General features: G+C 49.3%; 4 protein-coding genes across 4 annotated transcripts; all 4 read right to left on the bottom strand.

The window, feature by feature from the left end:
- Window positions 1–79: 79 nt before the first annotated feature.
- Window positions 80–1074, bottom strand: LAJ45_06579 (uncharacterized protein; the record flags this gene model as incomplete). The annotated part of the gene is made up of 2 exons (XM_046116142.1): window positions 80–532; window positions 622–1074. 2 exons carry the CDS (start codon window positions 1072–1074, stop codon window positions 80–82), a joined length of 906 nt encoding a protein of 301 aa, XP_045970803.1.
- A 673-nt stretch (window positions 1075–1747) lies between these two features.
- On the bottom strand, window positions 1748–2884 carry LAJ45_06578 (uncharacterized protein; the record flags this gene model as incomplete). The annotated part of the gene is made up of 3 exons (XM_046116141.1): window positions 1748–2520; window positions 2629–2718; window positions 2797–2884. 3 exons carry the CDS (start codon window positions 2882–2884, stop codon window positions 1748–1750), a joined length of 951 nt encoding a protein of 316 aa, XP_045970802.1.
- A 922-nt stretch (window positions 2885–3806) lies between these two features.
- Window positions 3807–4614, bottom strand: LAJ45_06577 (uncharacterized protein; the record flags this gene model as incomplete). The annotated part of the gene is made up of 5 exons (XM_046116140.1): window positions 3807–3840; window positions 3920–4106; window positions 4242–4274; window positions 4340–4467; window positions 4541–4614. 5 exons carry the CDS (start codon window positions 4612–4614, stop codon window positions 3807–3809), a joined length of 456 nt encoding a protein of 151 aa, XP_045970801.1.
- Window positions 4615–9104: 4490 nt separating this feature from the next.
- On the bottom strand, window positions 9105–9897 carry LAJ45_06576 (uncharacterized protein; the record flags this gene model as incomplete). The annotated part of the gene is made up of 3 exons (XM_046116139.1): window positions 9105–9455; window positions 9533–9819; window positions 9882–9897. 3 exons carry the CDS (start codon window positions 9895–9897, stop codon window positions 9105–9107), a joined length of 654 nt encoding a protein of 217 aa, XP_045970800.1.
- Window positions 9898–11518: the final 1621 nt, after the last annotated feature.

Raw genomic sequence — 11518 nt, 5'->3', positions numbered from 1 at the left:
GAAGAGAAGAAAAAATAACCAAAAACATCTGCAACACTATAAGCAAAAGCAACCCCCCTCCCCCCGTCCCCCGTGCCCCCTACAAAGCCATTAATACCATCCAAAACAAAACCATAAAACCATAAAAACCATATAAACCCCATAACCAATTCCCCCCTCTTAACCCCCCTCTTAACCCCCTCTTAACCCCCCTCCACCTTAACCCCCCAGCTCCCGCCCCAGCTCCCGCCGCCGCACTAGTCCCCGCCGCAGCAGCAGCAGCAACAATCTCATGATGCTGCTCCTCCAGCCACCTGGCCAGCGCCAGCAACGGCTCCTTCGGCTGCTCCCTCGCCAGCATCTTCATCCCCTCCAGCAGCACCGGCGTCACATTCTCATTGAGGTACCTCCTCGCCGGCGCGCCGCCGGGCGGGATCTGGTTCTGGCGCGCTTGTGCAGACGGTGCTTGCGGGGGCGGAGGAGGTGGCGGCGGGGTGGTTGTGGTTGTGGTTGTGGTTGTGGTGGAGGTGTGGTGGAGGAAGTAGTTGTTTTGCTTTTAGTAGGTAGCTGGTGGTTAGTTTATCTGTGGCTGTAGTTGTAGATTGAGGGAGAATTGAGGGGGGGGGGGGGGGAGAAGGGTACCTGCGAAGTCGGCGACTGCGTCGACGTCCCCGGCGGGGACGCAGTATACGGGTATCCCGCGTTCGAGCCCGAGGTGTACGGCTTATTCTGCGGGCTATGGCCCTGGTACGGGGACGTCATCTGCGCGTACGCGTACGGCTGCTGCTGGGGCGGCGGGGGCGGCGGTGGGGGTGGGGGTGGGCGGAACCGCTCGTTGACGGGTGAGTGTGATGGGCGGTGTGTGGTGCTGCCTGCGTAGTCGGGCAAGTGCTGTGCGGCGGAGGTGTAGCTGTTGTGGTAGACGGGTTGTGATTGTGGGTGTGGATGTGGATGTGGATGTGGTGGTTGTTGCTGGGTGGAGGTCGAGGTGTAGTCCGGGGGTGGAGGTGAGGTCAGGCTGGTCATGGACAGATCGGCCCTTGAGCGGTGATGGGGCGCGTGTTGCTGGTGGTGCTGGTGCGGGTGCGGGTCCATCGCTGGCTGGCCGGGGGGGGGGGGGAGAGGTGGAAGTGGTGCTAGTGGGGATGCTAGGATGGATGCGGGATGGGGGGAGGGGGGGAGACAGCCTGATGGGGCTAGAGGCTAGAGGCTAGAGGCTAGAGGCTAGAGGCTAGAGGGGGTTGTTGCTGTTGGGGTTGGGGTTGGGACTGTTGTCCAGGTGGTTTGTGGTTGCGGTGGTTGCGGTCTGTCCCTGGCCTGTGCCTGAGCTAGTAGGGATGTGGATGGAGGGATGGGCCTGTGGTGGACCTCACTGGCTGGGATCGAGGGATCTCAATTGAAGGCAGAGCGGATATGTAGGTGATCGAGTATTCTACAGACACCACGGGTATGTGTCCAAGCGGCGGTATACTATAGCACTATAGCACGATAGAGTGGATGGGCGGTATAATATGGAAAGTCCGCCCGTTCACACAAGGCGAGGGAGGTCGCGTTCTGTATCACTGCTTCGCGATATTGCGTCCTGCCAAGACAGTGGGTGCATAACGAGCAGTGCATATACGGCCCATCCTGCATATTGCGCTGTGCATCTGGGTAGAGATCGCTTGAATAGCATAAAATTACAAAAAAAAAAAAAAAAAAAAAAAAAAAGGACTTTTATATCTACAAATGTCTGACAGCTACCTGCCATTATTGGTATGTATGGCTATTACGTCTCAACCTCAGGCACTTTGCTTTCACCCGATGCCTTGTCCTCGCCGCCAGTAGCTCCATCCTCCTCGCCAGCATTGCCTTTTCCGTGCTTCCTTCTTCGCTTCCTCTTTTCCTGCGTGCTTGATTCTCCGTCTGCCTTTGCCGCTCCGCTCGCCCCGGCATCCTTCTTGGGCGGTCGAGCAGCAGCACCTTCGCCCTTTGGCCTCGGCGCCTCGGGCTTCTTCTTCTTCTTTACACTCAATGGGTTTGGTCCCTTTGGCCCCCTCTGCTTCTTCTTTTTCTTCTTTTCCTCGCCCTCACCCTCGCCCTCACCCTCACCCTTCCCCTCACCCTCCTCATCAATATCCATCGGGTCATCATTATCGTCCCTCTTCCTCTTATTCGCATTTGCCGGCTTAGGCCTCGTGTCCTTGATCCCCAGCCTAAACTTGACCATCTCCCCCCTCTCCCTCTTTATCGTCGAGATTGGCGCCATCGCCTCCATGATCATGACCGAGCGGTTGATATAGATCAGCGGCACCCCCGGCACCGCCCTCAGCGCCTGTCGCACATCCGGCATCTGCGTCGCCACGCAGTAGCGGTGCTTGTTCTCGCCGTTGTGGACGACGACAGACTCGATGCACTCCTTCTCCGGCAGCGGCTCCTCGAGCTCGTGGTGGTTGCAGCGCCGGCGCTCGTAACGCTTCGCCGTGTCGATGGCCAGGTCCTTGTCCGGGAACTCGGCGGCGGAGAGCTTGTAGAGGTGGCGGATGGAGCATTGTGTTATCACTGTTTTGATACCCCGGTGTTAGCTTAAAGTAAGTATGGGGGGGAGGGGTTATGTATGCCGTAGTTTGGTGTTTTTTTTTTTTTTTGGAGGGGGGGGGGGGGGTGTACTTGGTTTCGTTTGGCCGTGGAGGGTCCGTTCGAGACCACCAGCAAGGTCCATTTTAGATTTTGTAGCGTCTTTGACAATCTCCGCATCCACTAATCCACAAAGAAAGCCGAGTCAGTCAGTATCCAAGCAGAACAACACCTGCAAATCAGGGCTCAATTGAGCCTCACCTAGAACTTGGTAGGGCTCTCGGAAGCCGAAACTCATCTGGTACTGCGACATGAGCTTGCGGTATGCTTTTGATCGCTTTCCCCTCATGTTTGCAGTGTTTGGTGGTGAATTAGTTGTCTAAAGATAGCTATTTTTGGTTCTGGTTATGGCAATGGTGGGTGTAGTAGTAGTCGCAGTCAGTTACAGTCGCAGTTGTGAAGGGAGCGGTCGGTGGTGTAATTTTTCCTGTGAACATGCACGGACGCGCCGGGATCTAATTTTTCTTAGCCTCAGTTCTGGTTCGAGGCTTGGCGGTGGGGGAGTGATGGCTTGTGACGCCCTGGTTGTCAATGATTTGGATAGCACATACTCTCGAGTCCGTATTTCTTTACAGGTAATATGCCCATTAAAAAATAGGACACTTTTGTAGACTTGGATTCGTGTTCTATTGGCGCACTCGTGACAGAATCGGGGTTATGGACAGAGTTGGATGATATTTATAAGTGGAATGAAAAGATTTCATATGTCCAGGTTTGATATATTTAGTATCATCATTGATAGATACCTCAGAGAACTTATTACAGAGCAGTAGCTACAATGTGGTTTGGTGATGGGCTAGGGTGATGTTGGCGATGGAGACCACTCATCGCGCTATTTATCCTGGGACCACGATGTCCTTTTCGATGTGTCTTCAAAACAATGAAAAGTGTCTCCACATGCTTACAGCCGTGATTTACGCGTCTTCCACCCATTCTCAATACGCCCGGTCACATGTTTTATGATCCTCAATATCCGTCAAAGTACTGACCACAATGCTCACAGTTTAGTGGACCATAATTTTCAAGATGAAACCAGAAAATGCCATTCCCTATCCCGTCCCACTATAGAAAAACGTCACAAGTAACTCCGTTTAGCTGCATGAGTTGAAGAAAAAGGAAGGAAAAAAGAGCTTTTTGTTGATTGTTATTTTTATTTTTAATATCCAGTTTTTTGTTCCCAACCAAATACGCCCATTACCACAACGTTACGCTTAAGCAACAAGGGCGGAAGCAGTGGCGGACTCGCTGTAGAAGTAAAGAAGAAAAACCGTCAGCACACCACCATCAAACAAATATACAAGCAAAAGCCGGGGGGGTAACAAACTATTTCCAGACAGGGGGCAAGACACCGACGGTCTTGTAGTAGCGGGAAAGACGGTGGATCCTGGACTCGATGAGAATGAGACGGAACTTGGAGTCCTTGTCCTTGCGGTTGCGCTCAAGGTGCTTTCGGACGGCGACGGCCTTCTTGATCAACATGTACAAGTCCTCTGGGATCTCGGGGGCGAGGCCTTTTTTTTGTAAAAAATATCACTCTGTCAGTCACAATGACCAAGCAGAGGCAAAACTGAATTGGGGGTTTTTGAGTTTGCGCCCTTGGAAGGGTGATGAGGGTGGGGGGAAAGGAGTTCATGGAGGCGCTATACCGTTTCCTTTCAAGATACGGAGGATCTTGTTACCTAAAGTGGGTGTTAGCGAATCAAACTACTCGTATAGAGGGATTGAAGCTCTGTAGAAACCGTACCAGTAACAACCTTGACCTGGGCAATTCCGTGGGAATCACGGAGGACAACACCAATCTGCGAAGGGGTGGCACCCTTCTTGGCGAGCTTGCAGATCTGCTCCACGACCTGCTCGGGACTAGTCTTGAGCCTGTTCCTGTGTTAGTAATTTCGTCCTTTTTTCTCGCCGAGGATAATCTCGTGAAATTGGGAGCTGAACGAACCAGGTGGGGCGGGTCCTAGAGTAGGGGATGGCGGAGGCAGAGATACCCTTTCCGTTGGAGTGAAGACGACCCATTTTTGCTGATTATTGGTGGTTTTTTTGTTTGGTGGAACTGGAGTTGATAATTTGGCGATGTGTTGTCGTTGGTGTTGTAAAATTGTCGGCCAGGCTTTCGCGATTGTGGGAATGGAGGGTTGAGGTGGGTCTTGGCGATTAGGCTTTAGGGCTGCGCCGCGAAAGAAGCAGTCACTTGTCAACAAGCGCGAAACGCGATTGATAGTCTGTGACGCTAACCCATGTTTCCACAAAATAAGGTTCGCTTCCCGCTTGTTACGTGCAGAGCCAATCAAAGTCTTGAAACCCTTGTCTCGTCTCGCTTTTCGCACCAGCATATGAACACAACTGTTCTCCTTCTCAAAAGATGGAATATCGATCATTCACTTGAGCTGCATCTCGCCTCGACCGTTTCTGGCTCACTGAACCCGACAAGTATCACAGGAGTCAATTTACGTCGGCGGCAGCCAACAGCAAAGTACGAACACGCACGACTGGCACAAAAAACAAATAAACTCGTAGAGTATGTGCCCACCCATATCCTGGGACGACCGCATTTGTCGGTGCTTTATCTGCCAGCTAGGCTACCAGCATATATCTACTCATTTGCATTGTTATTTTTCTGGCACCTCTGGCACAGTGCGTCGGGAAACCGTTATCGACCAGAAAATGGGGTTTGCGTAACTGTTAGAACAACAATATAGCTACATATCGTGGGTCCAGCAACATGGGGATCTTAAGAGAAGGGAAGAAGGTATCAGGAACTGCAGGAGCCCGTAATATGCAAATGAGGATCCTGACCCAGCCCCACGCACGCACCTACCAAGTCTCCGAGATACTCTCGTAGATCGGAGGTTTATATCCGCTTGTACAAGCTGTGGGAGGGTCCTTGCACCCATCGATGATGATTTCTGTGTGTCCTAACGGTGCAGGGAGCCTATGATGTGTCCAACGTTCAGCTCAATTTAATATCTGCAGTTTTGTGCTTCGAGGTTGGTGATCAAAGTGCGGAGACCTGCAGAGTGACACTCTGTGAAGCAAATACGGTATCGGATAACGGTGCGAAATCACCATACCAGACCAGACCAAGGCCGCATTTGAAGAGGAATCTTTGTGACCTGCGTTATAATTCAACAGGCTTACAGCGATATATCAGGTCAAGTATGACCCAAGGGTATATTTGATATCGTCGGTTTATGGGATCGATTTTCTTGTTAAATACGGTTTAAATACCGCAAGCTTACAATGAGTTGCGGTAACGCATTATTCCTGTGCCCAGCCTTCTATTCACTGTAAGACTCGGCATACTTAAACAGTACTCATACTCATCCAAGTTGAGACATAGCTTCCGATATGGGGCTCGGAGGACACTCGGGGAATGTTCTGTACCTGTGCCCGTACGCGGATTTAACACATAAATCCAGGTATTATGGAGTTTTAGAAAAAACCGAGGCTCCGGACTTTCTCTGTGGTCTTTAGCTATGCCTTGAGCACTAGGCCATAGCTACACTTAGAGGTCATCAGAGCAGCCAGAATGAGTCAATTTAGGCGATAAAGGTTGAGGAGTAAAGGCCCAACTGCTAGATGGCCAAGGTGCACAGCCATTGCTTTAGTCCGCCACCACAAAGAGAAGCAAGCCAAAGCTAGAGACTTTAGGATCTAGTATTGAGATTTGAGTACGAGATTTAGAGAGGAAATCGTGCAATACGAAGGGAAGGTACTTTTTTTTCTTCTCGCCACTTAGCAGGACACACGTACAGAAAGGCTTTCTGATATCAGTCCAAATGGCCAAGTCCTGCCGGGCTGTGCTTGGGTCTAGGATTTGGCCACAACTTATTACAAATATACTCACAACCGTGTGTGCTCTAGTTCTAGATATATGCATATATATGCCTCTTTCTGGTACCACTAGACACCTTGATGCCAGTACGTTTACGTTTATGCACTCTTATGACCCAAGTTCCAGGTAGAAGAAAAAAAAACTTTGCGGAGAAATTCGAAAATTGGCGCGGCTCTGTCCGGATCCCTGTTTCTCTTACCTATTTTGTTTCCTTTTTCCAAGATAGCGATTCTGTCGACTGACAGCTACAAATTTATAATCACGAGAAACCCGAAATATGCGTTTTTGAATACGGATTATAAAAGAAATATATTCAACTGAATACATGTAACCAGTACCGCGCATGCGCATAATCATTCCCCATCCTTTTCCCCGGCCGAGGTTTAGGTGCCGGTGTATCCCCAATGACCTACCGCAGCGAAGTACCGCACCCGGCTATGTGGCACCACTCATCTAGTATCACTCGATGTCCCATGGGGTTTCTGAGTAAAGCATTCAGAGGGCGGACAACCGACCTCCCCCCCTCCTCTACTAGGAATCATTGAGCTCTATCTCCCCTCCCTGGTATGTAGCATAAAAAACTCCCCGATCGAGCCTATACCCATCGCGTCGATTCCTACTCGAGCCTTCATGTCACCCTATTCTTCCGGCGCCGTAGAATCTCCCGACTGGACTTACCAGTCTTGGCATGCCTTCTTCAACCACCCCCCCTCCCCAGTATATACACAGAATCGATCGTCTCAATCACTTCCTTACTCTCCTACCTGCCGACAGGCGACCCCGTGTCCCTTTGAGCTACTGCCGCTGGCTGCCGGTAGTGGGGAGCTAGAGTACCGCCAGCGCAATGCACGCAAGGGGTGAGAATGTTGGGGGTCTACTCTATGATATTGATGCCCCACTGTGCATGTAGGTACACGTTACTTGGCGGATCCTTCCTGAGATAGACCCCAGAATATGAGGGTCTAAATCATAATATCGTTCGTTGATAGCTAGAAGTGGTTGTTTATATCGACCGATCCATATAATAGACTTTTTTCTGAATGGGCTGGGGAGCAATGAATCGGACCCCGCAGAGTTATGCCATTCCTGTGGTATGCAGGAGGCAAGGGTTTTTATTGAACATGTGTGTGTTTGTGTGTGTGTGTGGAGGGATAGGGATAAGAACAACAACAAGAATAAGAAGGTTGCTGTCGAGTGATGTAGCATGATGAGTTGCCCTGGATTGGAAAAAAATGGGCTGATTTGCTAGGACCGGTGATAATGGTGTTGGATGCTTGACCTGGCTTATCTGCGTATAAAAAGATATCATGTAGTGAGAAGCTTAAGCTTAGGTTATATCGTAGTAGTAGTACCTACATTCATACTACATGTATGTACTCTATGTAGATGTATGTAGCCCCATTTAAATTTCCCCACAGATCAATATATTAACCTATTCACCGCTGCCACTGGCGTAGCGAGCCCTAGTAAAGAATGGGCGCCAGATCATAGCAGAACAAAGTAATAGATTTGGATAAGTAAATTACCCACGTAGCTAGATGGATGGGCATCTTTCACCGATACATTTTACCCTGATATCTCCCATCTAAATATATTGATAGTGGCGGAGAAACCGGCCGGCCCAAGGAATATAGAAACCGGCTACAACGTAGATCTCTCTAACCACCTGCGTGAGTGGGGGCCAATATTGAAAGTAAATGATTCAAACGTCTACTGTGATGTCGGCGAGTTCACTGTAAATTCCTAGCAAGAACACGTCGCCCCTAGTTCTCTACGAATTCTCGACATGGATTTCGACACCTAGAGTCCGACGCTATGTCTTGTAAACAATTTAAGACCGAAACATCAAACTTGGTCGTGACTTACCTCAATACCCCCCTGAGCCAGTTAGCTGAAACATGTCTGTTCACCAAACTTTGTTTCTATTTTCCCACCTCTAGTCCGAGCCCTCATTTGTGTTGTCTTTCGATCATTTCCCACCCAAGACCGTCGATCTACCATGCTGATAGCGCCCTTCCCGGTGTTTACTATTCCAACTTAAGCTTCATGGCGGATCAAACCACCCCTAACATGAGGGTTAGGGTTCCAGTTTCAGAGAAAAAAGTCATACGATGTTATGCGTATCCGAGGACTTGGTAAATGCCTCAGCCTTCTCATACTTTATTCCAACAACTCTTCTTCTTCCTCCCTTCTTTGTGACTACATAGCATGTCCATCTTCCTTTTTCTTTGCTTTCTTCTACGGCTTCTACTATTGCTTGGTCACTCAAGATGATCGGGTGGCTGCATCATGGCACATCGAAGATATGAGACAAAAAAAATAAACAAGCACGTGGAATTTTTTCTCGAAACATGTTGAATTCTAGGCATAGTGATTCTAACCTGCTATAGAGTACTACTTTACGGCCTTGAAGGGGGAAAAAAAAATAAAGCCTATCCAAGCCATCGAACCAAAAAGAAACCCAAACCCATATGAAAATACAACCCCAGAGACGACAAAAAAAAAAGAAGCGACTCCTAAACGGATACAAAACAACTCATCGCGCCAACCTAGCCATACAGCCATGGCAGTGGGAAAAAAATAAGAAGGAAAAAAAAAAGGAAAAGGAAAAGGAAATAACCCTCTCCGCAGAAGGTTTCTGCTTCTATGTCTTACAAAACCCGGTGTCTACTCATTTGTAGCAGTAGACATCCGTGTTTGGATCAGCCGGCACTTCCAAGACACCACAGGTCCCGTGAGCCACATCATAGACGAATCCATGCACCTCGAGTCCTCGCTCCTCCATAGCCTCGATGACACTCTCGTTGCGCTTAATAGAGTTTACTCCGGCCACAACGTTAAGTTCGACAAGGCGCTCGACACGCTTAACCGGGTCCGAGATGGCGGCCAACTCCTCCTTGTTAGCGACGCGAATGTCGCGGAGATTTTGCAACCAGTGATCGATCAGACCGTATCTCTTGTTGCCCAGAGCGGCCATAACACCACCACAGCCGTAATGTCCGCAAACAATAATGTGCTTGACCTATGAGTCATAGCATGTCAGTGATCACTGTGCACGAAAAAAAAGCTCAACAAAAAAAAAGTGATGGGGAAACAAACCTGCAAGACCTCAACGGCATACTGGATGACGCTAAGAGAGCTCAAATCACCTGTGGGAAGGATGTTGGCAATGTTCCGGTGAACAAAAACCTCTCCGGGTAGGAGATCTAGAACTGTGGTCTCCGGAACCCGGGAATCACTGCATCCGATCCATAGGATTTGGGGATGCTGCGCGTTGGCGAGAGCTGGAAAGAGAGCAGGTCGGAGAGCAGAGAGACGCTGAGACCACTCCTTATTACGGTGGATAAGCGAATCGATTGTGTCGCCGTCGGTGAAGCGGAAGATGCCTGTGAAAAGGTTGTTAATCAACTGGAAATAGTTGTGAATTATTGAAGACCAAAAAACTTACTAGGATCGTTGCTCATGGTGTCTGTTGAAGGATGAAGAGGGGTCGGTTTGGCAGCTTTGGTTTGGGGGGGACGAGTGTCGTTAAAATAACAGAGGGAGAGGTTCTTGGCAGACTCGACTAGCGCGATATATCCGGTCTAGTTGGATTGGCGGGTGACCGTGTACGGTGATTCGATGATATTCACAAGATGCTTTCGTATGTTTATTCCTCTCTGATGAAGATTGATTGGTGGTAGGGATAAGTCCGCGTTGACGTGGGAAGGATTTGACTGTGGGAGTGGAGGAAGAAAGGCCTGACAGCGAATGGAAGTGGGAATGTCCGACTGATATTCAAAGCGAGGAGACAGAGTAAACAGGGACCCTTAAATACAAGCGCTGCACGTCGTTAGGATATACGTAACTAAGTCATATAAAAATAATCCCAATCATAGAATAGTCGCAATGATAAAAAAAACCGGTGTGCTACATCCTGTCGTTTTAAACCTGCATACCAACATGTTATGGTTAGTTGGTTCTGGACCCTTATCTTGGGGAGAAGGGAAAAGGTGCCCCACGGTGGGGCGCCGCCCCAAACAACAGGAACGGCATATCGAAACCAAACCATTTCGGACAGACATTTTGACGTGATACATGCAGCAGCATCCCACCTAGCGGGGTGTCCCGACAGCAATTCAGGAATCTCAACCATCTTACTCGGCTGGTCCCTCCCATACCAATGATACCATGGATTGAGATACCGACCGACGGCCGTGACATCCGTGGCGCCGAAATCAGATCATCCTTGCAGAGGTTGCAGAGGGGAAACCTTCAGCTGGTGATGGTGACTATTATTGGTGAGATTGATGTTGTAAACCCCGATCCCGAACACCGGCGAGAATTGGAGGGGTCACATAAGCCATAATAGAGTCTCAAAAGTGTGTCTCAATCCCAAAACCCTCGGTAGTAGCGCCCATTCCTGGGTATTGGGGTGTCTTTTCTACTTCTAGAAGTTAAGTGTATTCCAGGTCCGCAGGTTCGAGACACAAGGTGTGGGGAGCAAGGGGTTGATGTTCATGTCTCCGCTGGGGTTTCCTCCGGGCTGCGATTCGTAAGGACTACTTGGACTGTTGTCAGGATTATGTAGAGTACATACTTTAGCGCATGGAATTCCAAATGGCTCTGGGGATGCAGCGGGTAAGTAGTTTGGAGGCGCCTGTGCAAGTGCCAGAGTACATGTACCTACAGTTCTGATATATATCTCGAGCGAGCGGCCGGGAACGGTTGGATTACATCTGTTCTGACTATTACCTATAAAATTTAAACTTGGCCCGCATACAATACCTAGATGTTCTCCTCAATGTGTTTGCAGCACCCCGCAATTACGAGTGCTGGGTATATACATGTAGTTTCAACACCTAATATACACGAAACCTGCTAGTAAAGGTTATAGGACTTAAGGTTTAGGTACCCACACTGAGAAGAGACTTAGGGTTTGGTAAGGTGTTGCCTGGTTAGTAAGGAAAATACCGTTTTCTAAGTGTGAAATTAGAGCCCCGTGAGAAACTCGGGAGTTTTAAACTGAATGTATGACAGACAGTTTTAAACTGGTTAAAAACTGGCTGTCGAAAACCTGGGTGTCATGGTCATAAACTCAACAGC

This window comes from Morchella importuna (assembly GCF_003444635.1).
Source record: "Morchella importuna strain M04M26 chromosome Unknown Morimp01GS019, whole genome shotgun sequence".
Classification (NCBI taxonomy): Eukaryota; Fungi; Ascomycota; class Pezizomycetes; order Pezizales; family Morchellaceae; genus Morchella; species Morchella importuna.
Note: the sequence above shows the minus strand (reverse complement) of the source record. Positions and strands in the feature narration are given on the sequence as shown.